Source organism: Hyperoodon ampullatus (assembly GCF_949752795.1).
Source record: "Hyperoodon ampullatus genome assembly, chromosome: 8".
Taxonomy (NCBI): domain Eukaryota; kingdom Metazoa; phylum Chordata; class Mammalia; order Artiodactyla; family Ziphiidae; genus Hyperoodon; species Hyperoodon ampullatus.
Window position 1 is genome coordinate 77,077,479 of NC_136921.1, and position 27,954 is coordinate 77,105,432.

Genomic DNA, 27,954 nt, shown 5'->3' on the forward strand with positions numbered 1-27,954 from the left:
AACAGAAGTTTTCCAAAATTTGCACTTGAAAACTTAAATTTTTTCGTAAACAACAAATCTTTTCAGTTGTTTTCCTTAAAGTGGGAAGCTAGCTTCATTTGCTTTTGAGAAAATGTCTGAATAACCATAGCTTGCATGATAATCATTCTTTCAAGTGAAAATGACATTCCATTAAAAAAGTGACTAGTACAGCTTGCAGCTCGAACACTTGCACAAGTGCTTTCCCCCCTGTACTTCAGTATGAAATAGAAGTCCTTTGTGTATATTTCCCATTTTGTCACACAGAATACTAAAAAATGTTAGCCTGGGATCAAAATTCAATAAAATTAGTAGTTTTTACTGTGTCATCATCAAGGATATTCTTAGGTGAAACTGGCTTCCTTTTTGATCCAGTATACGGCATTGAAGAATACAATGAGTACAGTTTGGTAACATGTCCTTGGTCATACTCAGGCACCAGCAGTTTTACTCACCATTGCTTTTGTATCATCAGTATAAATGCCAGCACAGTAAAAAAGGCAAATAATATTTAATACTATTGTGACAGTTGTTGACCCCATGAGTTTCAGGGTCTGGGGTTTGATTTTACCCTACCTACAAGCTAATAAGTTATAACTTCATGGATACTGGAAGAAGACATGAGACTCCTGGATCAGAGTAGAAAAGGTCTCTGGTATTTATAGAACAGCAAGCAGCTAGAGCATTATATTTGCATTGGTCTCATGGTGGGGGACACAAGGTGGACCCAGATGGATGCCTGCATATGCAAATGGTTATGCTGTTAAAAGATGGTGTGGTGCCTGATGCATTTCTTGAGCTATTCCACAGGACCCTAGACCTGTGAAATGTTGCATAGTATGTATTCTTCATGGTAATTTTTAAAGGCACAATAATGTATTATAGGATCCAAAATCAACAGTAAGAAAACTACTTAGCGGGAATTCCCTGGTGGTCCAGTGGTTAGGACTCCACAGTTTCACTGCTGAGGGCCCAGGCTCAATCCTGGTTGGGGAACTAAGATACTGCAAGCTACGTAACATGGCCAAAAAGAAAAAAAAAAAGAAAACTACTTAGCTTCATTTTACCACAGAATCTCTAGCTAGCATGTTTCGCAATATTGTATTTTAATAACTCTTATTGAATTTGTAGCCTCCTTTAAGATATTGCTAGAATTTGATGGGGGAGAGATGGGGAGGGCACACCTTATTTATCATTTGCACTTAATGTGCTGTGTTCTTTCAGTGTCTTTGTTGCTTGCTTAAGGCACTCTTGCCATGTTATGAAAGCTTTTTCCCTGAAAGATTTTTTTTCTTTGCCAATTAGACATCTTTCCATATACTTGATACTCAGCTCTAAGATAAATAGATAGATCCTAGAATCCTGATAAAACTATTGTAAGGTAGTTCCCAGGCATTCTGTAAGTCATTAAACTATGATTTTTTTTTCTTCTCTGATAAGTTCCTTTGGAAAACCAAATAATTCCAAGATGGGTATCTTTTGTTTTCTCTCTCCTGTTGTGCTTATCAATAGTGGTGTGATTTTTATATTCCTTATTGGATGGGTTTACCCACCGTTATTACTACCTCTAATTGCTCTTCACTATTTAACATTAAAGTAGCATGTTTCCCTCTATATTTCATCCAAATAATGATGTGCAGGAGGTCACTGACTTGTCCAGATTCCCTAAAAAGTGTCATCTAGAATGTATTCCTGCTGGATGTCCAGTGGCCACAGTAAATGTTGCTTTCCTTCTTGCTGCTGCTGGTTGAACATTTTCTCTTCCTCCTCTTTCCCCATGCTGCAGCCACAGAATCCCTGTTCTTGTCCCCGGCTCTTGTTTCTCATCTTGTCCTGAGGACAGAATGAAAACTTTTTAAGAAAGCTGAATCTAAAACTCTCCCTTCTACTTTTTTTTTTTTTTTTTTTTTTTTGCGGTACGCGGGCCTCTCACTGTTGTGGCCTCTCCCGTTGCGGAGCACAGGCTCTGGATGCGCAGGCTCAGCGGCCATGGCTCACGGGCCCAGCCGCTCCGCGGCATATGGGATCCTCCCAGACCGGGGCACGAACCCGTATCCCCTGCATCAGCAGGCGGACTCTCAACCACTGCGCCACCAGGGAGGCCCTCTACTTTTTTGATAAATGTCCATTTCTCTTTTACATGAAGAAGATAATAGATCTTTATAGTTAGTTGTTTTTACTAAGTTTTTTCTTGGCAAAGTAAAAAGTTGGTAGCCCTTTATCAGACCTCTAGTTTTGTTTTGAATTTTGCTATTCCTAGGAATGCTTAATTTCAGTTTCTTTAAGGTTTTATCTTTCCCTAAGATTTTTTTATTTTAAGGAGAATGGCCTTGCATTAACAAAGGAAAATGAAGATTAGAAGTGTGAACCAGATTTGAGGAAAAGGTGATTATTTAAAAAAATTTTTTTAAGATTTTTTTTTCTAATTTATTTATTTATGGCTGCATCGGGTCTTCGTTGTGGCACGGACTCTTTGTTACGGCACGTGGACTTCTCTCTAGTTGTGGCACGCAGGCTCCAGGGTGCGTGGGCCCTGTAGTTGTGGCACGCAGGCTCCATGGTTTTCGTCACACAGGCTCTCTAGTTGAGGCACATGAGCTTAGTAGTTGTGGCATGTGGGCTAGTTGCCCCGCAGCATGTGGGATCTTAGTTCCCTGACCAGAGATCAAACCCACGTCCCCTGCATTGTAAGGCGGATTCTTTACCACTGGACCGCCAGGGAAGCCCCTGATTATGTTATATTTTAAAATGTGGTGCTCTACAATAGACAACAGAACAAGTGAAAATATATTGGATTGAAAGAGAATTGAGAATGGCTATCAAGAGAGAGGGTGGGGGCTTCCCCGGTGGCGCAGTGGTTGAGAGTCTGCCTGCCAATGCAGGGGACACGGGTTCGTGCCCCGGTCCGGGAAGATCCCACATGCCGCGGAGCGGCTGGGCCCGTGAGCCATGGCCGCTGAGCCTGCGCGTCCGGAGCCTGTGCTCCGCAACGGGAGAGGCCACAACAGTGAGAGGCCCGTTTACTGCAAAAAAAAAAAATAATAAAAGAATTAAGAGAGAGGGTGGGCCTGAAGATACAGACTTTAGGAAATGAATACTCAATAGACTTAACACGAGAATGAACAATAAGAAAGGTGTATAATGAGGGAAGAACAGTGTACCCATGTGTGAACCTTAGAGGATGCCCACATTTTTAGTCTAAGAGGGACAGGGACCAATGAAAACACCAAAACTTAAAAAGAAAACCTAAATATTATACTGGTAGCCAAGAAGGTATCAAGAAGGAAGAGCTGCTCACTGCTGTGAAGCACTGTCACTAATGTGAGATTCCAAGTTTTCTGTGGTTTTGTCCTGAGGGTGGCCACAATTCCAGTGGCTAAAATTCCAATTGAAAGCCCACCACCATTCTGGCTGGAAGAACCAGAAAGGAAAATGAGCCCAGAATAACCACAGTCACCAGAGAAGGAAGGAGCCCCATAAAGGAGAGAGCCAGAGAAAGTAAACCTGAAGTTCTGTGTTTAAACTCAGCCCGTCTCTGGCTCTCCCTAAAACCAAGGATGTGTGGGCAAACTGGAAACAGTTTGCAGCTGAAGCATAAAGGAATGAACTGAGATCTGAGCTGCTGCTCTTCAGAGGAGTGACAGTTTGGAGTCTGAGTCTAACCAACTTAATTTCCTGCAAAAACAAAAACATCAACACTCTTTGGCACCATATAACCGAATATCTCCCCAACATAATATTCACAATGTTCTGGGTACAGTCCAAAATTATTCAACATATGGCGAGTCAAGAAAATATGACCCAGTTTCAAGGGAACAGATACCAACCCTGAGATGATGCAGATATTGAGATTATCAGACAAGGATTTTAAGTCAACTACTATATATGCCCAGTCATCTATTAGGAGGTAGTTAGGAAGGCAGGAAGAGAATTAAGGTTTCGAGAGGATAGCATTAACAGTAAGGTACTCCACTGTCATGCTTTGTCAAATGGTTAACTTTTAATGACAAGTTTGAGAAATACTTAAACTGTGAAATTCTGGTTAAGAAGCTATTGCCAAATTGCCTCTGTTAACACATAAACTGCTTTGGCAGAACTTGAGTAAGTCTATCTAGGGTGATTTTGGGGTGTAAATTTCTTCTTGGACATTCTTGAGCACAAAAAGGGCCATACCAAAGGCCATTCCCTAGGCAGTATTTAAACATCAAAACTTGGCTTATAACTATGGCTCACTGAGAAATATATTTGTTGTATGACAGACAGGTTTTAGAGTCTTAAAAGTAGTTTGCATTGGTGCAGTGTGTAAATGTTACCCTTCTGTATCTTCCTCACCATGCTAGATAACCCTACTGCTTCACTTCTCTAGCAGTCGGGACCTGTAAACTGAGAGGTTAAGAGCCTGAGGCGGTAAGGCTTGGGTTCCAGTTGCAGCTACTCCACCTACTAGACTGTAGACAAATATTTGATCTCTCCAGAGCCTTAGTAACTATAGTGAACTTTAAAATCAAATTAAAGTACTTAATTCACAAGATTATGTGGATTTAGTTAAATAATTAATATATGCAAATTGCTTAAATAACAACTATTTTCATGAAGATATTTTCTGTTCACCATGGTAGTGGTATGACCAAAAAGTAGTAGTTAATGAAAAGGATTTTCCCAAATCATTTCATTTTAAAGTAGTATTCAGAGAAGGGGTGAAGGAAGTATGGGAAACATTACTTTTTAAAATTAGTCACTTAAGTTATTTTTCTATTTTGCATAAAAAGGCATTCCCACAATTAGATATTTCTTACTATTAAGAAAATTAATCAGAAAGATAACTTTCTTTAATGTTTTATTGTAACATTGAATTGATAGAAGTTTTGGGGGATTTACATTAAACCAAAACCTTGTAAAGAACTTGGAAGTGATTGGGATATTTAATTTTATTTTTATATTGTTTATTTTCTTGCCTCTTCCTTCAGAACTCTGGGATGGATCCCATTTTGCCCTGGAATTGTTCCCGCACTGGCAGTGGATTTGCCTAGCACACTGTGTCGTGCGGAACAGACAAGGCTCCTAGGATTTGTGTTCCTCTTGCTTTTCTAGATTTTCAGTAATATTATTGAGGGTGAGAGAACCACAGATTTCACATGGCCATAAGTTCTTATAAATACAATTTCTGTGTATTTTTTTAAATTACCTTTTGTCCTCAAACTTCTTTTTTAATATGCTTTTATATTCTTATCAAATCTCTTGTAACTTTTTTCTGTTCCTCTTTTCTACCTTAAGCTCTTCACTTTCTCAGCCCTTTTTTCACTTTCTCCCTAATTCAGCCATATTCAATGCTTGACTTCACTGTAACATTTTTGTTTCAATATATATAAAACTGATAAATTCAACCCCAGTTTCTCCTTTAACATTTCATTCTTAGTTTCAAAAATCTAAGTGATAAGTGAATCCTTATTTTCACTTTCTTTTTCCACTACTCATTTTTTCTTTTCCTGTAGTAAATTTTATTAAGTTAGTATTTATAACTATTCCACAGTTTATATTCCCTTTACTAATCCATCCCATCTCACCTGGGCTAACTTCTTGGTTGACATTGTTCCAAGTAAGAACATAGCTCTTTTCTGTTTTAAAAGCGTAATCTCAGAAACGAAATCAAATATTGGCTACACTCTGTTGCCTGAGCCACCTGAAAATAAATATTCCTTTTGCATGAAAGGATCTCAACTAAATTTTAGAGAGAATCTTTGATATGAACCCTGGAATAAAGCGATAGTCATTGCTATAGGTTAAATGTGTATCATTGAAGACTTACCACCTTTATTCAGTATTAGCCTTTTAAAGTTTAGATTCCGGGAAAAAAAAATGGAAAAAATAACTAAGAGGTTGTTTTATCTTATATACCATAAAGAAGAGAACGTTTCTGTTTTTAATTTCCTTTTGAAGTATATGGCTTCAGGCAATCAAATAAATTGGTACAATGTCAAAATAAATAAATAAATAAATAAAGTTTAGATTCCTTCCATATGAGAGGTATTAATGAGTTTGAACTGAATTATCTTTAAAAGTTCCATAACTCAATTTAATTTTGCTGACTTTAGTTGCTTAAAATTTTTAAGAAAAAACATGATTCTGATTAAAAATTTTTATTGCATTTCTTCTTCTCCCCTAGCTTTTTGGAGCTATAAATTGACAAATAAAAATTTTATACATTTACAATGTATAGCATGATGTTTTGATATATGTATACATTGTGAAATGATTACCACAGTCAATCTAATTAACATATCCATCACTTCACATGGTTATTTTTCTTTTTTATTGTGGTAAAAACATTTAAGATTTATACTCTTAGCAAATTTCAAGTATACAATACAGTAGTATTAACTATAGTTGCCATGCTATGCACTAGATCTCCAGAATTTATCCATCTACATGACTGAAACTTTGTACTCAACATCTTCCTACTTCCCCTACTTCCCAAACCCTGGCAACCACCGTTCTACTCTGCTTGTATGAGTCTGACTTTTTTAGGTTCCACATATAAGTGAGATCATGCTATATTTGTTTTTCTGTGCCTGCCTTATCTTATTTTACATAACATAATGTCCTCCAGGTTCATCCATATTGTCTCGAATGACAGGATTTCCTTCTTTTTTAAAACTGATGTGTTCCGGCCTTAAAATGTATGTGTGTGTGTGTGTGTGTGTATACACAATATTCTATTGTATATATACCACGTTTTCTTTACTCATCCATCATCAATTGACACTTAGAATTGAATTCATATCTTGGCTATTGTGAATCATTTCTGTATTTTTCACATTGATTTATAAAAACAAAATACTTTCACTTTTAGTACCAAATATTAAAAAGGCAGGCATTGGGGAAAATATACATTTCTTTCTTTGAAATGTTGGTATCTAACAGATCTTGGATTCCAACACAAAAACATTTTCCATTATCGCTGCATTAAGAATAAGAAGGTTTTGAACTAATTAAATATTAGCCACTTTTTGTTTTTTCTCCTTCTTAAATATCATTGCATATTCAACTAAGTCTTGAACAGAACATTTTTTATATATAATACACATCTATGAGAAGCTTAAATTGATTTACACTAAAACAAATTCTCCCAATTTACATAAGAGGAAATTTAAGGAATCATTTCACAACGTCTTCCAACTGCTTCAAATGGGTTTATCTTAATGATTTAGTTGAATGACTTACCCAGTGCCATACTGGAAGTGTAAATGAAAAGTACGACGTGTAAAACTCTTATTTCAGTATTCATTCCACAAGTTCGCCATTTCCAAACTAGTACTTGGAACAGTTTATAATGTTAAGTATTTTAAGTTTTAGTACCTCAAAATAAATTCATTTGTTGAATGATTTAATGTTAAAATCTCCTAAAATATAATGTTCAGAATTCTCTTGCTTTCTTATTTGAAGTTGTAATAACTTCAACTTCCTTCAGTGCGGGGTCCACCTGGATCATATTTGAAAAATACAAATTATCTCTTTTAATGTTTACTTACTCTCTGGGATGCTCAGCAAACCGAGTAGTCTTCATTAGGTAAGATCATTTAGCATTTAAAAGAAAGTCTGAGTTTCTGGGGGAAGTGTTGGAGTTGCTGTTAGCTATACTAATCCTAAATCCTTTGAAAAAATAAATGATCTTTTTCAGAAAGTTGTGTTCGATTGCTACAGTGGAAAATAATATTAACATTCTATACCCATTTTAGATAAACCCTACTTCAAAATGTCAGAGAACTGCTTTGCTTTTTTTTGAACTAACATGTTATGGTCTCTTTCGAAATTTTTTCTTAGGATGTGGGGACATAAAACTTTCATTTGAAATATATCAATAGACTTATTTGGTGCAAATGGTAGAAGGTGCAATGTATTGCTCAGTACAATCAGTAACATGTCTCTTCAATAATGATAACAAAAATGATAGTAAGCAGAACTGTTCCTAACCCCAAAGAAGCTTGAAGTCCTTAGTTTAGATACTTCATAGAAATTCCTCAATAAGTCAGTCCTCCTTTTACCCCCGCCATCACAAGCAAGAAATCTTTTCCAGATAAATTCACCCACACCAGTTATCAAATCTAAACGTCACAGAAGTAAGTCAACACCAGTTATTTGGCGAGCCAGCTAAAATTTATCATTCTTCTCCTGCCTTTTCCTTCACCTCTTTCCCACCCCCACCCCCACCCCTTAGTTTTTAGGCTTCTTTAACTTCAGAAGCAATCATTCCTACGTTATGTCAAAATCAGTACTTTGAAAATCGGAGTAGTCTTCATTACTGTTTTCTGTAACTATCTTCATTTTCAGACTAAAATTACAGAAGCACTTCTTTTTGGTTCTTTCTAGCTCCTAATAGAATATTTTTATTTCATGTTGAGAACTTCAAATAGTAAATTTTAAAAGGAGATTAATTACTCTATTAATCACTTGTTTTATTATTTATTTAATATCTTAAATTGTCAAATGTTTCTGTTCTCTTAATATTACTTCTTCTCTGATTTTGTTGCTATAGATTTAATATAATATAACCTTTTAAGAGTTTGTTTTTATACTTATAGCGTCCTGAATGATTGGTTAGCTTTAAAATGTTGCCTTTTTTCCTAGTCCACACTAAAATCCATTGAGTGTTCTAATTGCACATAACACTAAAGAAAAGCCTTGTCTACCACTTTTAAAAACAAACTGTGAATGTGAAAATGTCTTTTGATATGACTGCTTTATAAAGCTCAATAAAGCAGTTTTAATCCAGAAGAAGACATGGCCTAAATATTTGTCAGACAAAAAGTATGCAGCAGCAAATTATCTTTATTTTACCTAAGTCTAATGACATAATATATAAAAAAAATTGTTTGGGTTGCTAAGATTATATTTTACTAATTACTGTAAAGTAATACACTACTTTAGAAATGGTAAGCAAACACTAGCATTTAGAAAAAGCTGAAAAAGTAGAGCAATAAACTGAAGAAATTGGAGAAGATACTAATTTTAAGAGAAACAAACTGGAATCAGGTTTTTTCCCTAAAGAACAAATAAGACTCTTAAGAAATTGAAAGAACCTTTTGAAAAGCAAGATTATAAGGGAGATGTACTCAGATGATAAGAAACAATGAAGTAAAATCATCCATTTTAGTAAGAGCTACAATGACCTTAATTGAATAAAATCTAAAAAGTCACCTAATATAAAACACTGGTTTGAATTTGAACTTAAATAAGACCCTATACAGTTTTGGCCGAATTATAAATGATTGAATAATATTAGGACTTCTTCAAATATTTGGATTTATCAATTTGTAGTTTTAAAAGGTACACAAAGTTCTCTAGGTATGACTGAAGATTTTTTAAAAATCTAAATGTTGACTTTTGTGTCATGATGAATGTAATACCAGTGGAAGCCACAGGGTGGTGGCAGGAACTTGTGTTAAAGGAGCTTAAATACATAATTGCACTATCTTTAAAATGTTTGTTAAATGCTAAGGAGCTGTAACTTGGTTTTCTTTATTCCTCTAATACAGCCGCATTTCTCAGCAAAGAATCTATAACAAAATACAAAGACATTGATTTAAATGTATAGGCCAACAATGGAAAAAAAAGTAAACTCACACGGATATTTTTCTTAAAGTTTCTAGTCATGTCAGATGCTTGGTGATCAGAGTAGCAATTTCACCAACTATGAATTTGAGGAAATTTCTTGAATTAGCAATACTGGAAATAGTAATTGAAGAAGTTACCAGAAATACTTCCTGTCTTCATCTTATTTTTCTACTTTCATTTTCCTTTTTCCCTGAATGTTCTCGTTGAAAAAAAAAATCTATTGTACCATATATATATATATATATATCTGTAAGCTAACTAAACTTATTTTTCATTGAGGAAGATAAATTTTCTATTGTGTTTTCTGTTAACCCATTCTCATTTGAGTTTAGAAGCAATTTAAAGTGGTAATCATTTTATATCTTTAAGGTAAGAAGACAAGAGGTTTCTTCTCCAAGAAAAGAAACTTCACCAAGGAGTCTTGGCATTCCTTTATTCCATGAAAGGTAGTTCTATATCCTTTTTTGCCAACCCTACAAATTATAAATATTGAAATATATTTTTATGTACATATTTTACATTTTTAGCAATTGTAAGAAAAAGCAGCCTTTTAAAACTAGAAGAGACCAACTCAAGGCTCCTCCATGTTAAAATGACCTAAATAAGTCATACAGTTAATAGCAGAGATGGGTCTAAAAACTGAATTCTCTGAAGTTCTCCTGTTTCAATAGAACAAGTACTATGGCCACATTGCTTTATATGGATGGCTCTTAATGTTAACCTTATCAAAGTGAGGAATATTTAATTTTTTCTATTTAAGATGTTCTCAGAGGACAAAAAGTCAATACACTGAAATTATTAATGTAAGAATGAGACAGCCAGCATAAGTGTGATACATGAATAAGTAGGTGTGCTAGTCTTTGCTACATTTATGTATTAGAACTTTCATTTATCACTTACTTTGTACCTGGCTCTCCAAATATTAAAGTTGTTTTAGGAAACATTTTCTAGGAATGTAAAATGATTTTTCTTTAACTTGAACATTTCAGTAATTATTTTGTGGTACATTAAAAAGTGCTATGTAAATTCAATCATGATTTTTAAAATTTGAAGATATAGCCTTACATTTTAAAATGTTGATTTATTTTTAGAGGTTATATAGAGAAGACTTTCCGGGATCTGAAAGAAGAATTTCATAGAATATGCATGCTAGCCAAAGCACAAAAAGACCACTTAAGCAAACTTAATGTACCAGCCACTGTAACTGGTAAGGTTTGATTTAATGTACAGTAATATTAATTTTATTGGTTGAAACTGATTTATTTTTGATTGTGAAAATGTTTCTAAATGCTTATTAAGTGCTGAGGATCTATAACTTGCGCTTCTCACCACTTATAATGGGTAAGTACTGTTTAAATTCTGTAATGTATTGCATTATATAATTATTGGCCTTTTCCCTCTCTATTTTATGTGGCACTATGTAGATTGAACTGAATGACATAATTACTGATCATCTTAATGAGAAGTCCCACCTTGGAAAAATAAATATAGGCTATATCTCTCAAAGTCTTCAGTTGCTATTTGGGGGTCTTATTAAACATTAATTTGTATATTAGTAAGCAACCTTGAAGCTACACTATCACATATGAGCTAAGTAAAATTATAATATTAGGTTTGTTTTTAACTTCTGCCTGAAAGTTAATTGGACACCATGGATAGATTCTTGTAATTTGATTGAAGAAATAAACATTTCACATTTCACGAGACCAGTTCTGTTGTAGGTACAAAGTACAAATTAAGTATAAAATATAACTTAAAAGGAATATCTGTTTTACAGATATATTGCAGTGTGTTTTTTAGAAGCTCCACCCTTCCCTAAAACCCCAGACTGGCTTCCTGGTATTTGCCTCAGTAGTTCGATATGAATAGCAAAATACCAGGGATTGAATCTGGCTACCATGCACCCCTGTAAACAAAAGGAAGGTAAACTGATGGTTTATAATGATAAATTCTCCTTTACCCTTGTGATTTGAGATATTCTACCTACAGTTCCCAAGAGCTGTGATTTACAGTTTTTACTCTGAAAGATGTTGCAGCAGTGCTAACACTCCTTTAATTAAAGATCACTTTCCACTTCTTACAGCTCTTATAGCTAGGCTATTTAAAAAATCATTTTATAGGGTAAATTCACTTTTTTGCTTACTACTACCGTTTTATTTTCAGAAAAGGTATACAGTGTGCTATTGGAGAAGCAAAACAACCTTTGTAGACAAACATAATTTACTTCTTCCCCTCCCTTCCCTCTGCTTCCCCAAAAGGAACTCTAATGTTTCCACCGTAATTTTTGTCATTTTCTTGAGAATTTGATCTTTTGTGCAGACTAAAGACACTAGGTACTTCTGAAGTACCAATAAAAGAATTATCTTTATTTAAAATCTACTAGCTATAGAGATGTAGTACCTAAAATTAATCATGCTTTTTTGAACATCAGCGTAGTATCAAAACATTGTAATGGTGACATATTCATTGTTACACAAAGAACCTACCCCGTTATCAATGGCTTAATACTTTGACCATTTTTAAATTGCACAAGTCTAAATCTGAGTATGTATCTGTCAACTAGAATACTGAGTGTTTAACTTCAATTTCCTTGCCACTAAAACTGCTTCCTAACATTATTCTTATGTTTTATATTAACTGTGTCACAAATAATAAATACAACATTATTCTTGAAATGTTTTAGGTCTTTTGTGCTACAGACTCGAGTTTTGCTGGCTCCAAACAAACCACAATATCAAATATTATGCTTCTGACAGTAGTAGATCAAAGGGGGAAAGAAAGAAAAAGAAATATTTTGGAAAAAGATGCCTATTCAGGTTTTTTAAGAGTGAACACTACATTGAATACAAATGGAAAAGAACTATTTTAAATGTGATTTGCATAATACAGCTGGAAAGAGTTTATTTAACATTATTGTCCCCTGTGTTATTTTTTTGTTAAAATTTGATTTTTCCTTTTAAGTAAACAGATATAATTCATAAATTGCTGAGTTAGTAGAATTGTATATTTTCTTTTTATATTTTGCTTCTCATCCACATGACAGTAGTCTTGAGAAAGGACAAAGGTAAAATGTATGTTTAAGTAATTGTGGCTTCAAAAAAATAGTACTCTTTGGTCCATGAAGTAGGATCATATTTTAGTGGCGATCAGGAGACAAGAATGTAGGACTAGAGGTTAAAACAACCCTCAGATCCTTTTCTTTTGTCAGTATACAAGGTAATTAAACTGAAAAGTCATCCAAATGAACAGCCTATACTTAAAATTTAGAAACCTAAAAAATTTTCTCATTTTACTTTTTTTTCCTTGCAGGAATACATGTCTTGAAGTAAACAAAATAGAAAGACAATTAGCTCACCTGATTATGTTTCTTCGTATAGTGTCAGAATGACAAGTGCTTTCATGCACCTTGTTTGATTTTTAAGTTTTCTGAGCTTGAATTTCTAGTAACCTTAGAAATCTTAACATTTAAAAAAAATTTTTTTTTGTAAATAGTAACTCTCATTGCTTGAACAGATTAATTCAAAAGATTACTTTAATGTGTTGAGGTATGCCAGCTAGCTATACTAAAAGAAAATATATGCTTTATTACACCTGTTTGGGTTTTCCATGTTTTGTTCACAAAGGGGATATCTACTACTGGAAAAGAAATTCAAAGCACATTTCTGTCATTTTGGAGACTCTTCTCTATAATGTAGAAACCAGCATGTTCAATTTATCATAATGGTTCAGAGCACAGGCTCTAGGCTGCCTGGGTTCCAGTTCCAGATCTGTCACTCATTCATTAGCTGTGTAGCCCTGGAATTAACCCCTAAATTAATGCACAAACAATGGTTATAAGTGTGTGGCACATAGAAGTGCTGTATATGTTAATAGTTGTCATTAGCAGCAGCAGCAGATTCTTTATTCTCCTGTTCTACTGAAGAACATTTTGATAAGTGTTTCCTCCTTCTCAGGTGTTGTAATCTACAAAGAAAGTACTGTTTCCTAGAATTTCCTGCCACTCTTATGTCTACTACCAGGAAAAACGACAGCAGTTGAGCTTGGTCTCAGTTACTGTACCACTCCTAGTTACAGACAGATTATCTAGTAAATGTATATTATTATGCTAGGCTCTGTGGGAAGGAGAACACAGATTCATTCAGAATGCATTTATTGAAGGCATACTATGTGCAGGCACTGGGCAGGGTACTGGAGATAAGTGGGAAACAAAACATAGTTTAGGACCTCAAGAAACCTACTTTAATGGGAGAAAGAGGTATATTTGCAAATACAATGCAGTGTATAGTCCTCAGGGCACCCAAGAGACATGACTAAACCGGCCTTGGGAAACCAGAGAGAACCATCCAGAGAAATTAATGCCTAAGCCAAGAAATGAAGGACAAATAAGAGTCAGGCAAAGAGTAATGGAAGGGGGAAGTTCAGGCAGTCTGCACAGCATGTGCAAAGGCCCCAAGACAAGAGAGCATGGCTGTTTGGACAACTGTACCGAAGTTCATTATAGCTGGAGTAAGGAGTAGAACAGATGTGGTGAAAGATGACAGCATGGAGAGGTGACAAAGGGCCAATCATGCACAGCTTTATATGAGTTTTAGGGCTGAAGGTCTTGGAGATCCATGAAAAGGTTTTATTAAAAAGGTAACATGACCAGATTTGTATTTTAGAAAAACTAAGAGAGGGTTGGGGAAAGCAGTGTAGACAATAGAGTGGATATGAGAAAAATTTAGAGGCAAGGAAGTGGTTCAAAGGCTGCTGTAATCCAGTAAGAGAAGATGGTACATACTAAAGAGAGGTTAGTAGGCATATAACAGGGTGAACCAAAGAAGCTGTTGGCATTGTACTATCATGTCCAAATAGAAAACATCTGTGTTGGAATGTGCTGTGGCAAAAGAGAGCAAAGTGTCACAAGACTGCAAAGACCAAAGGAAGGGAAGAGAACTGACATTTGTTAAGTGCCTACAAATCTGGACAGACACTGTGCACAGTGCTCTGTCACCCTGTCTGCTCAAATAGGCATCGCTGGTTAATGTGTAACTTCACTGATGACTACTTTTTTAAAGTGCTAGTTTAAAATAAAATGTTTACCCTTTGTCCATTTAATGAAAATATACACATTACCAACCTCCAACCTGTCTTCTTTTTTTTTTTTTTTTTTGGCTATGTTGGGTCTTCGTTGCTGCCCACAGGCTTTCTCTAGTTGCGGTGAGAGGGGGCTGCCCTTTGTTGTGCTGCGCAGGCTTCTTATTGCAGTGGCTTCTCTTGTTGCAGAGCACAGGCTCTAGGCGCGTGGGCTTCAGTAGTTGTGGCACACGGGCTCAGTAGTTGCGGCACGTGGGCCCTAGAGTGCGTGGGCTTCAGTAGCTGCGGCACACAGGCTCTAGGGTACGCGGGCTCAGTAGTTGTGGCTCAAGGGCTCTAGAGCACAGGCTTAGTAGCTGTGGTGCACAGACTTAGTTGCTCCACAGATGTGGGATCTTCCTGGACCAGGGCTCGAACCCGTGTCCCCTGCATTGGCAGGCGGATTCTTAACCACTGCACCACCAGGGAAGTCCCTCACTGTCTTCTTGAAGTAACATTGTGGAATATAATCTAGCTTTTTCTAATGTCTCGGTATCATCAACATGGAGAGTGCTTTGATCATTGATTTTTTGCATTGAAAAATGTAGCCCTTGTTGGCTCTACACTAGACTGTAGTGTTTTCTGAGTTCTTATATCTGCTTTTTTGTTTTTCTTGTCTCCTCTCATGCTTTCAGCTCTTATTGATATCTATATCTGCTTTCAACAACTCATATCCATACCTTGTAGTTTGCTGCTTGTTACCAGCTATGAACTAGGGAGACATCATCAAGCTTGTTAGAATAAATCTAAAATGAGAATAAGAGCCAAATTCATCTGTGGGCCTTGTGGCTCTTAGCCTGACTCTTGAAAAGCACTGTTTACTTTCTAGCTTTTGCCTATGTCCTAGAGAGCTGAATTTGTTGGATAAGTGGCTTCTAGATAAATGAGCTACAGAGGTCCTGGTATCTACCTGATATCTACCTGATATCTACCTGTTATCTACAGAGGTCTTTTTCTAATAAGAAGAGAAAATCATATATTCACATAGAGCTTTCTGAACATGCATCCTAAAATTTCATCCTTCTTTTGCCTCCAAGTCTTCTCTCTCCCAGCACCCGCCACCACCACGCCCTCACATAGTATTAAGAGTAGACAATGGCTAAGCTGATTGGTGATACACTTTGTCACACAGAGATATTAGGGGGAGTAAATGACCTAATTCATATAGATTCATAACCTGTATACTATATATGTGCCTGGTAAGGGTTTTCCCTTTTACTAACTTATTTGTCTAAGCAAGCTCACAGTTGCAGCTTCCATTACTGACAAAATGTTTAGATGTATACACTACAAGCAAATGTTTTTTAAGTATAGAGCAGTATAACTGTGAACAAGATGCAAGGCTTACAGCACAAGGACCTAGGAAAAGACAAAGTAGTTAAACTGTGACTAATAAGCTACGTTCCAATTCACCCACTGAAGACTGCTAATATTTCTGTGTAAGGTGGTAGCAAATGTAAAAAAATCCGAGTTGTCTTCAGTTGCTGTAAAAGCCAGTAGAAAAAATACTCATCTATCCAAAGCTAATTGAACGTTCAGATTTTTAAGAAGGATTGAAATGCGACTGTTTTCCTTTTGTTTTTTTTCCCCTGCAGAGACACAGTGCTCTGTGCCTATACAGTGTACGGATAAAACAGATAAACAAGAAGTGCTATTTAAGCCTCAGGCAAAAGATGATATAAATAGAGGTGCACCATGCATCACATCTGTCGCACCAAGAGGACTGGGCCAAGATGAGGAAGACACCTCTTTTGAATCACTTTCTAAATTCAATGTCAAGTTTCCACCTACGGACAGTGACTCTACTTTCTTACATAGCACTCCAGAAAGACCCAGTGTCCTTGTTCCTGCCTCATGTGAGGCTATGTGCCAGGATAAATTTAATATGGAGCCCAGAGACAACCCGGGAAACTTTGTCAAAACAGAAGAAACTTTATTTGAAATTCAGGGAATTGACCCCATAGCTTCAGCTATACAAAACCTTAAAACAACTGACAAAACAAAACCCTCAAATCTTGTAAATACTTGTATCAGGACAACTCTGGATAGAGCTCCGTGTTTGCCACCTGGAGACCATAATGCATTATATGTAAATACATTCCCACTTCAGGACCCATCTGATGCACCTTTTCCTTCACTCGATTCCCCAGGAAAAGCTATCCGAGGACCGCAGCAGGTAACTGTTTTGCATTAACAAATATATTAAGTGTGAACACACATTTTGCCATGCATGCACAGATACGCAGCTTTCAGATTATCAGACACCTTTTTTAAACTAATGACTAGCCGAAGTTAAGCTTTCAATAAAAGTATCCAAGTCCTGTAATAAATGACATGAAATTTAAAAGATGAATATGGTGAAGCTCTATTATAAAGTACCTTAAAATTTATGGCACATTTTAAAATACATGTAAACCTTATCCATATCTAGTGTGTGTCACTTTCTTGCTTAGTCCCTTATTCAAAGCTTTTAACTCGGTATCATTGTTATAATAGGATTCTTTATTAAATTTCATTCTGTGAAGCAGGTGGCATTTTTTTATCAAAAAGTTTGTATCATACTTATCTTTGCAAGAATGCATGATTTTTTTTATAAGTAAATAATCACATTGTATGTTTCTATTTCTGAAAATAAGCGAACTGTCTTTCAAATATACTTCTATTACATTCTCAGTTATACAGTACGTAGATCTGTAGGGTTTGGTTTTGGTTTTGGTTTCTAATCTGCAGCCTAATATATTTTTTAAACAGTCTCTACATATGTATGATTCTAATCAAATACTTTCATGTTTCTAAAGCTTGCAGACTACTTACAGCCCCCCACCCCAATCCACTCCTACCCTCCCTTTTATTCAGGTTCTATTACAAAATGATTCTTTAAGTTTAAAAAAAAGGTGTTTAATGCCTGAAGGCAAATGAAAATATGTAATTGTTACAATAAACAGAAGCTCATAAAAAATGCAGATTGGTAAAAGTGTCTAATATAACTTGCAGACATTTGTTTGATTTCTCTTTGCCTTGAGATATTTAATTTACCAAAAACCAAAAAACACCAACAACTTGATTAATACCCTTTGGCTTTATAAGTACTTTCATAGGTTATAGACTTTTAAATCAGCATACAAAGAAGGCAATAGTCAAGCTGTGGTATATTTTAGTAGTGGAGAAAACTAGGCATCTCTGACAATAAGCTTTAATTATAAACTCACTTATGTTCTACATTGTACCTTATTTCACATCATAGTCACAGTTATAGTTACTACTTAATGAAACAGATTAAACAATTTCATTTATTGCAAGTAGAATTCCTGTGGAGCTGTGAAGTGCATCAGTTCTAATGCTTGTTATTTTTTTCTCCATTACATCTCTTGCTTGTTCTTTTACTAGTCTGTGCATTCATGTTTCAGTAGATGGCACCCTGCATTGTGCATTTGCTTTCTAGGCTACAGCAAGGGAAACAGCTGGTATGTGATTACAACTTGATGGAAAAGTATTCAGCTTAAAAAATGCAGGAGAATTGGTGTTGAGCTGTCACAAGACGTGGGGCATAAGGTTAGATAATTGATATTTTGGCAGAAAGGCAAAGAAATTCGTTTGTTTTGAAGGCCATGTTACAGTTTAGGATTCAAAGGATATTTCTTAAAATGGGTTTTTTAAAACATTTTGTTGTTTTATTTGTTTTAATAAAGCTACTATGAGAAATACAAAATTCTTGAGTTGTCGATAATAACAAAGGGAAGTGAAATTTTGGTTGCATATTTCAAATTTTTACTTTTATCTCAATCATTACTACTTAACACCTTTTTTTATACATTCAGCTATCATAATAAAGTCTAAAATATATCTGCTTATTTTTGCTCTATGTGATTTTCTTTTCTTCCTACTTTTGCTGAGTCAGTGATTGGGGTCCCAACTGAATTCTATGAAAAGCTCAAATCCGAACTAATAGCTCCTAATAGAGAAGGATAAGTATGGACTTTGAAAATAAATTGGCAGTAGAAGATTGGCTCATCAAATTTAGAAGCTAAATTGCTTCTGAGTCTATTACTATTTTATAGATCTTAATTTAAAGTATCTTTAACATAATAATCTTTTATTTATATCCATATCAATTTCCCATTAGAGTGGTGCATATTAATCAATTGTACTTTTTGTTTAAACTGCCAACACTAAAATTTAAATCTAGTTAACTCTGTTATATACTCACAATTATTACTGCTTTTCTTTTATCATGGAAGAGAGGAAATTATTTTACTCCAGATTTCAAATATGTATTTTAATATTACTGTTTTTTGTAATAAAATTGCCACTTCTCACAAAAGTATTTGAGTCAGTGTTATTATACACCCTCTGTACTGATATTTGAATGTATCTTGGTGCTTAGACAGACTTTGTATATTTACATCAACTGTACACAGCTGTCCAGTAAAATGTTTATAAGAAGACAGTGATGTCGTGAAACCCAAATGCTTCAATTAGTGATATACTGTTTATGTAATGATTGGTTAACTAGGATGAAAGAGATTGGTTAAGGGAATGAAAACTAACACTATGTCAGGAGTTGAACTAGGTTGTTATTTTAAAAGCATATTAGTAACAGGAACACAAAGGGGTCTCTTTAAGTTGGCATTTTGAGGTGATTTTCCTCAAAGTGCCAGAATTTAGATATGTCACGATAAGAAAGCAAATTTGAGAAGTTATTTGGTTTACAACATTTCAGGAAAATAAGATATTCCAGTCAACAAACATATATTGAGCACCTACTCTTGAACTAAATGCTTTTTCTGGCCCTTCTAAATATTTTTTAATAATAAGTACAGTTAAGAGTATGTAGGTGTTGCTTATAGTAATGGAGGTAGCTCTGTAGAATTATGCTTCCCATAATCCTTTAACTGGCAACTGTTGACAGGCTTCACTTCAGTTAGCCACAAGAAAGGGTAAGAAGGCCAAAGTATGTGCTTGTAACAGGAGCAAAATAAGAAGTCAAAAGAATGCATCCAATGTTGGACTTTGTTGAACGATTAAATATTTGAGGTTTCAAAAAACAACTGATCAATAGAATTTGTTTCATACTTTCAAAAAATTTTCAAAAATTAGAACTTATTTCTATATGATTTATTCATTGTGTATTTGCTTATAAATAGTAGCGAAATTACATTGCTCTTGATCAAAATGCATGTACACACACATCATGTCTAGTGTGCTGTGTATTAATAAAGGTCCTGTAACTTAAAGTTCCAATATAAAATAGAAGAGATAGAATTTAATTTTTTTAAAGTCTCAATTATTGACTATTGTTCCAAAACTCCAAAACCCGTTGGGATAACGTGTATTAAAACATGCTGGTGTTAAAGCTGAAAGATGTTTTAATGTGTGAAGATAAAGTGCATGAATGTGTATTTTAAGGGATTCCTAAAGTTAAATTATGCCCTTTATGAAAAAGAGAATTGAGTCATGCCAATTCTAAAGGAAAGGTAATTCGCTTTCATATTAGGGAATTTCATATATTCGCACATAACCGATTCAAAAAATTTGAATTTGAAATTCAGTGCAAGTTGATTTTAAATACAAATAACAGAAGATGTTTTTATTTGTTTCCTGCAGCCCGTTTGGAAGCCCTTTCCTAATCAAGACAGTGACTTATCGGTACTAAGTGGCACAGGCTCAGAACTGCATATACCTCGAGTATGTGAATTCTGTCAAGCAGTTTTCCCACCATCCATTACATCCAGGGGGGATTTCCTCCGGCATCTTAATTCACACTTTAATGGGGAGACTTAAGACGCATTTGAAAACAGACATATCAAGTTCTATGCGATGATTTCTGGGTTTGTAATATTATGTACTTGATTGCAAACTTAGCTCAAGATCATTTATTGAAAAGTCCAGTGTCACAGCTATTTGAATTTTTTTCTAAACTTATATTGTAACTTTCTTTTATTACCTTTTAAAAGATCATTCTGTACAAAACTAATTCATTGTATTCATGTTTACAGTGTTTATTGCCCTAATTCAAAATTATGTATGTGACTTATGGAATTGTATAACAATAATTTATGTTTTTTTCAAATGTCTAAGCTTATTGCTTGGATTTCTAGTTAGATCTATTGAATTTGGTGATGTCAAATGTTTATAGGGTTTTTTTCACTTGTTTTCATTTAAAAGATTAAATTATTTATGCTGTGGGTGTTCTTTTTGAATAAACCAATAATAGAGAATAGCAGACAAGATAAACATCTAAGTAAATACCAAACCTAAGACATTTGTTGCTCAGTGATAAGATCACTGGTAGGATTATTTAAACACTTTTTTAAAAAAAATAATAGACATGGTTTTAATTTTTACTATACGTATAGCAACATGATGAAATTAGTTAAAAATTAAGAGTTACTTATGTTGTGATAATTAATGTGTTCTTTGTTCTTAAATAAATAAATAAATCACATTTGGGGGAAATTCATAAAATTCATGTTTCTTTCCAGTAATCTGATAGAAGGGTGATACCAGATCTGGTGACATTTTATTATAACTAGTAGATCACTTCGAATTTTAAAATTATTTTTCAAACTAAACTTACTAAAGAAACACATTTGTCTTTAATGGGAGCAAATCTAAAACCCTGTAAGGATTATCCATATTAATTAATTTATATTAGAAATGCTCACATTCTTGTTGAGAAATTTGTTAATTCATTGGTAGCATCCTGCCTGATGATGAGAGGAAGATATTTAAGAAAGAGGATACCAAATCCAGAGGGTTGCAGAATTTTGTTTAAAATGAGACTTCCCTTTCATTTTTCTTCCCTATGATTCTTGTCTTTTAGGTTTCTCTTCCCTCCCCCACCCCACACTTAATTTTTTAAAATGTTCGAGGCATGGCTTCCATTTTATGAAGTAAACACTGATTTGCAACTCTCAAAACAGAAATTTAAGCCTTCTTGGGAACGAGTGTTGTAGAAAGCTGGAGGGTTTCAGATAAGGGATTGGAACAATTTGTTCAGGTATCACCTGTGCCACAGTGAAGAGCCTTAACTTGTGGAAGAATGAGAGTGGTGCTTCGACTTCTCAGGGTGCCAAGCACATCACACTGACATCTTCCTCACCAAGGTGACATAGCCATTATTAGGCATTCACTGTGAAGGGTTCTGAGGCTTGTACATCTTTCTTTCATTGCCGCTGGGGCTGAATGGAAATGCCTAGACAATTATCCCAGTCTCTTCCCTTCCCCCCTACCTCCCGCCCAGCCAGCCTCCCCTCTCGCTCACTCCTCCCACACACACGCAAAATTAAACATAAAAACTTCCCAGCGTGTTCCAGCCAGAATATACCACTGTACCTATCTCATGAAAGGGGATTCTTTTTCCTTCTCTTTTCTAGGTGAGGAAGAGTTGCTCTCACACAGTTGACATCTACTAGCCTGCTGACAACCAAAGGAAATTGTGGCCCAGAAAGTGACTCGAAGTGGATCACTGACTCTTCTCCAGTCCACCCTTTTGACACCTCCACCACTTTTAGTAAGCGGGGAACGCTTGTTTTCTATTGGGTTCCAGTGCTACCCCAACTCCGGCTTCCGAGGGACAGAGGCCCTCTCGGGCCAAGGGACAGGCAGCCTGGAGAACAGGCTCCGGGCTCGCACTGCAGAGGTGGTGCTGGCTGCAGCTCGAAAAGTGGAGTTGGGCACCCGCCGGGTCTCCCCTCTGTCTCTTAGTTCCGAGTCGTGTAGGGGCTGCATCTTGGCATCTGCTACGCGTGGCCGGGTAAGAACAGTTCCCAGGTAAAAAAGCTTCACACGCGAAACGCTGAGTCTGAAAAAACCACCCCCGCCGAGGCGAGGCAGTTGTGAGCGGGATGCCTGAGAAGTGGGAGGTGAATGTCCTCGGGAGGGCCCCCCCCGGTGCAGCTTTCCCCGGAGGCTGAGGCTGCTGCCAGCGGGGACATCTGCTTTCTTACTCTCCAGGCTGGCTCACCCCGCCCCCTCAGCCCCGGGTTGCGTGGTTATTTTACCAACACGGGGGGAGGGAGAGCTCGAGGAGGTAGAGAAGGGGTGGATGGAAGCTCGGGAGATGTTCTTCCCACTCCCCCACGTCCCCTCCTTTTTTCTTCACATCTTTTAACCTTCAAAGTAAAGACTTTATAAATATGAAACGATAAGCGTGTCCGCTGGCTCCCAGGCCCGCCTTCTGCTCGCGGGGCTCTCGGGTGCGGGGCCTTGCCCTCCTCTCCAGCCTCCCCGGAGGCAGCCCGGGTTTCGGCGGTTCCGCTGGGCGCAGGGGCAGGCCGGGTGCGCTCAGCCGGTGGCGCCTTCTCTCCCGGGCTGCTGCCTCGACAGCTGCTTGTAGCTACAGTAATTAGACTGTCAGTGCTTGTTAGAGGAGAGAGGGGGAAACACGCTTATGACAGCAGATTCCGAGACTCCCCAGTTTGTTAATTTCTAAGAGATCTTTAAAGCATTAATTGAGGTCTCCCTAACTCTCCACCCCCCGTCCCTCTCCTCTCCCCAACTCCTCCCTTCCCAAAAATATCTTTAGGGGAAGAGAATTCTCTCCGCGTGGAAGCAGTGTTTCCCGCAAAACTGCAAGCCCGCCCCCGACTCACGCACACGCACACTATTTTATATATACATCTATATGCACACATGTATACGCAGAAGGTTAACTCGGCAGAGGCCTCGTCCAAATAGGAACCAGAATTGCATTTAAAATAATAATAAATAAATAAATAAATAAATAAATAAATAAATAACTAGGACGGAAAGGGGGGGAGGGAAGCAGAAGTCGGGAAGAAAAGAGAAAAGCAGCAGGCTGATTACGAGGTGTCAAAACTGCCAGGAGCAAGAAGGTGATAGCAATCAGGGGTGAGAAGAGTGCGGCATTCGTGCGGGGCAACTAATTATCCGTCTCATTTGAGAAGAGCAGCATTTGAGGCAGCAGCGTTCGCCTGCTGAACGGTGACAGATTGGCGCGGAGGAGAGGGGAGGTGTTAAAACAATGGAGCCGGGCGCGCGAGCGCTGCTGCATGCTAATCAGCCCTCCCTCCTCCTGCCTGCCGCGCTCCCTCCTTTCTCCCGGCCTCCCTCCTCCGCGCTCCCCCTCCCGCCTGCGGCGCTCCCTCCTTTCCAGCGGGCCCGCCGCCGCCGCCACCCGCTTCCTGCTCCCTCTCTTTCCCGCGCGTCCTTCCCGCCGCTGGCAAGTGGAGCCCGGGCCGGGCCACCGCGTCCACCACGGCCCGGCAGCCCCCGCGCTGCCCCCCGCGGGCGCCCTCCGGGGTCCGGGCCGCTGGCGAGCCGCTGGCGAGCGCTGCCCCGCGCGGTGCTCCGAGGGCCGGCCCGCTCCCCGCGCGCCTCTTGAGAGTGGGTCTTGGAGGAGAGGCCGGGGAACCTGCATTCTCGCGCCCACCGCTTTCTGCTGGTGAATTGAACGCGGTGGGCAGCGAGTGGGAAGCCAGGCGAAGTCAGGAAGGGCGAGGGGTGGGAAGAGAGTCGGGGCCAGGAAGGCGGAAAAGGTCCCCGGACCGACGGCAGGCCCCCCGACCCAGCCCCAGCGCCGCCGCCGCCCCGAGCAGCCTCGCCGGTCGCGGGCGAGGTCACCGCCGGCAGAGTCTCCCGGGTCGAGCCCCGCAGACCTCAGCAACGTCCCCTCGCCAGCCAGGCCCCAACTGGACTTACACGGTTTAGTAAGCACCGAGAGGAAGACAAATACAGGGCCTGAGCGTTCGTTGTGCTTCCAAGGCTTGACCTCCTGACCCCAAGACTAGACTAAGGGGCTTCCGGACCCCCGGAGATCATACCATTCAGTCGTTGCGGGGGGAAAGAAAGCCTTTAAGAAACCGGCCACCGGCGCCCTCCGCCGCGGTGACCAGAGGCAGGACCGGGCCGGGGCATCTCCGGCAGCCCGGCTCCCCGCCTGAATGTTCCGCTCCGCGTTCTGGCCTTGGGAAAGCTGGTCAAAACCGCAGGGCCGTGGCTGCCCCTGGACAGACAATCCACCAGAACCTGAGTCTCTGCTGGAAAAGGTCTCCTTATACCTGTTGAGGCAGGCCCGGGACCTGAGGTTCTGTCTACTTTTTGAATTTAAAAGCTGATTGTTGAGCTTTTGCTTAAAATACACTTTTGTTCGTACGTTTTTACTACTACAGATTTACATAAACTACCCTTAGAGATTAAAAATCATTGAAACATGGACGTTCTTATGGCTTACGTAGGTTAAGTGAAACACAGCTACAGAGAACTGGTAGGAATTTGGACTGAAGGAGAATGCAGTTTCTTCTAACGTGTGTTCCGTACTATTTAGTTAACCAGGTGTCTAAATTAACATAATAAGACTTCCTTCCCTCAAGCCAGACATGGAAAAGGAAAGCAGTTGAAAGGTAACCATGCAGTATAATTTTTGTTCTGCTGACCTTTACCATTGCATAACTTCACACACAACTGTTTGTTTAAAAAAATCAATATAAAATGTGAAAGTTTGATAAAACTGTCATATATATATATATATATATATATATATATATATATATATGACGGTTTCATTTATATTACTCTCTACCCTTCTCTGTTTGAAATGTTTCATAACAAAAGTACAACACAAAAAATAAAATGACCTGAGTAAATTTTGGTATTTTCTGTCTTCATCCCTGACCTAGTCCTATGAAAAACTACACAAACACACAGAGTGAATAATTTTTCCTTTTAGAATATGCCCAGGCATACCAATACAATAGCTGAATGCAAAATTGTTAGGATCTACTGAAATCATACAGAATGTTTAAAAGTTTTAAAATTGAAAATTCTTAAAAGGAGTTGTATAAAGAATTGTGTGTAAATAAATGTTAATGCTTTTTGGTTTCCACTTTTGGGAGAACCACTAAGTAGGCCTCTCTGCCCTTAGTACATCACAGACTTTTTAGTGCTAGAGTATTAGCTGGCATTTGGAAAATTCCCTGGCATCTCAGTCTGTTAAAATATCAACCTATCTAACAGAAGAAAAAAAAAATTAACTTTACATTTCTTAATGTAAACTTGGAGATTCAGATGCTCCATCAGCATCAAAATTAAGCAATTTATTAACTATTCATCAGCCTTTTCTCCATTAACCAATTCTGTGTAAGCAAAGTGTCTCTCTCTGATGTGGTAAACCTATAAGTTCAAATAAATTTAGTTCAATTCCATGTTGTGTTATGTATTTCTAATATATAATCAAATCCTTTACCTTCCAACAACTTGGTTATTATGGATTTAGTGTAATTTCTTCTCAGTCTATAGACTTCACAAATTTGCATGATTGTTTTAATGGTGTATTTACAGATAAGTTTTTATTTGCACATAAGGACAAAAAGGTGAAGTGAAATTTGGTCCCAATGGAAACCTGTTAGGTTCCCTGAACATATGGCTCATTGGGCTGTTACTTCCTTTTTTAGATCATTTTCCAAGATTTTTTAATATATACATCAATTTGACACCAGTTATAAAGAAAATATATTGGCTTTGAAAGTGCCTCCACCTGGGACATATCTCTCAATAACAAACCATGTAGTCAGGTGTACCTCTGAATGTACAGGTGTCCAGTCTCAAGAACAGGGCATCATTTGAATCTAGTCAAAACTGACGGTTGATTTTACACTGTCTTTGAAATTAGGTAGTTCTTTGTATTCTTAGAATGCCACAATGATTTGATTAATACAGTTTAGGGGTGACTACTTAAAACTCTTTTTAGGGAAGGCTGTGCATTTGGAATCCACAGTATTACAATGATTACTCTCAGTAAATACAAGTGATGTTAAGTCTCATTTATTGAAAGTGTGTGGTGCCAGCTTAAGACTTAAGGGGAAAATCACAGCACTTTGAAAAAGATGTAAATGCTCAATTGGTAAAAAGGTGGGGGGGAAACCGTGCTAAAACATGTGCCTATTTCCATTATGCTTAATTTACTATTCAAAACAAGTTTTTCCTAATAAGCTCTATTGTTTCTTTCTGTTTTGTAAAAGTTAATATGTGTGAGACAAAAACCTGATTCAGAATGTGAATGAAGTCTGTTTAGCGAAAGCTTGTTGGAGCTTACAGTTCAAGGAGGGCCTCAAATTAAAAGACACTTCACCTAATGACACTGATAATATATAAGGAAGCAAGTCTCTTAGGTCATTTCTAGAACCAGTTACAATTAGATTGGTAATTTCCTCCAGTCTCAGAGTGAATTCATACACTTAAAGTGCAGCGAGCACTAGAATATTCGGAATGAGGATGCTGCGTATATTTATTAAATAACTTTAGCTTTTGCTTTATTGCAGTTCTCTTCTTTCTGAGGTCAAGTTTCCCAAATAGGACTGAAGTATAAGTTCTCAAACATGTTATCCCTTTGTCCTGTCTGTACAGGGCTGTTTGTCTTTAAGTCACTCACACTTTTCCAGAGTATTTGCACCTGATTATGCAAGCCCTTGATGTTGAACTGGTCTCCCTCATTTGAATATCCCCTTGGGATCTGGAATGCCCGGATAACCTGGAGTCTGCCCATGCTTTCTTTGTTGTTTAGGGCTGTTTCATGAATAAATTTTTAAAATATCTTGCTTATATCTTTTGGAAACAGTGTACAAAAGATGAGTTATTGCTTATTAATTCAAGGAATAATTGTTTTAGAAATAAAATCTTATAGATTGCCTAATCCAACTTTCTTTTTGTGTGGACCAAAAGAAAAAAAACCAACCCAGAAAACAGCAAAACAAAGCTGTGTCTAAAGAGAATGAATGAGTCCTTCAAACCCACTCAGAAAGCTAGAACCCAGCTCAAGCTCTCCTGCATTTCAGTCCACTATTTTTCCCATAATAATCCTTTACCTCAAAAAAGATATACTTTTTCATTGGCTTTGTACTTGACTTCATAGGACGCTTAAATTACCTTATATCTGGAATCTTTTGTACACAAAGATACTACCCATTATGCTAAACCACAGAGACAGTAGGGAGCCTGACATTCCCTGACCATGGGATGGGGTGTACTTACTATAGGGGGATTATCAATTTATCACCACCCTAACACAGGGCCCCAGAACGTGTCTGCTGGGAGAGGAAGCATCTTAGCGAACTGAGTGTTGAGATACCTCATGCCTGCTCCAATGAACAAACAGCAAGTGTTGGAATGTATTTTGCAGCGTGAGACACAATCTGAGGTAGGAGAGAAGGTAAAAAGGATTTGTACCTCTAAAGCATGGGGTTAAAACCT

The 27,954-nt window shown here is 37.5% G+C and overlaps 1 protein-coding gene across 5 annotated transcripts in view; it reads left to right on the plus strand.

Annotated features, from left to right (window-relative positions):
• The window catches only part of TANK (TRAF family member associated NFKB activator), a gene marked incomplete at both ends in the record, with an annotated part of 75,682 nt that extends 55,156 nt beyond the window's left edge, over window positions 1–20,526 (plus strand). For 4 of the 5 annotated variants that reach the window (XM_079710221.1, XM_079710224.1, XM_079710225.1 and 1 more), the window contains 4 exons: window positions 10,000–10,076; window positions 10,722–10,837; window positions 16,341–16,921; window positions 20,350–20,526. In XM_079710221.1, the coding sequence (XP_079566347.1) occupies window positions 10,000–10,076; window positions 10,722–10,837; window positions 16,341–16,921; window positions 20,350–20,526 (951 nt within the window). Of the gene's footprint in view, window positions 1–9,999; window positions 10,077–10,721; window positions 10,838–16,340; window positions 16,922–18,194; window positions 18,447–20,349 lie in introns of those variants that run through there. The other variant, XM_079710223.1, reaches the window with a different exon arrangement.
• Window positions 20,527–27,954: the final 7,428 nt, after the last annotated feature.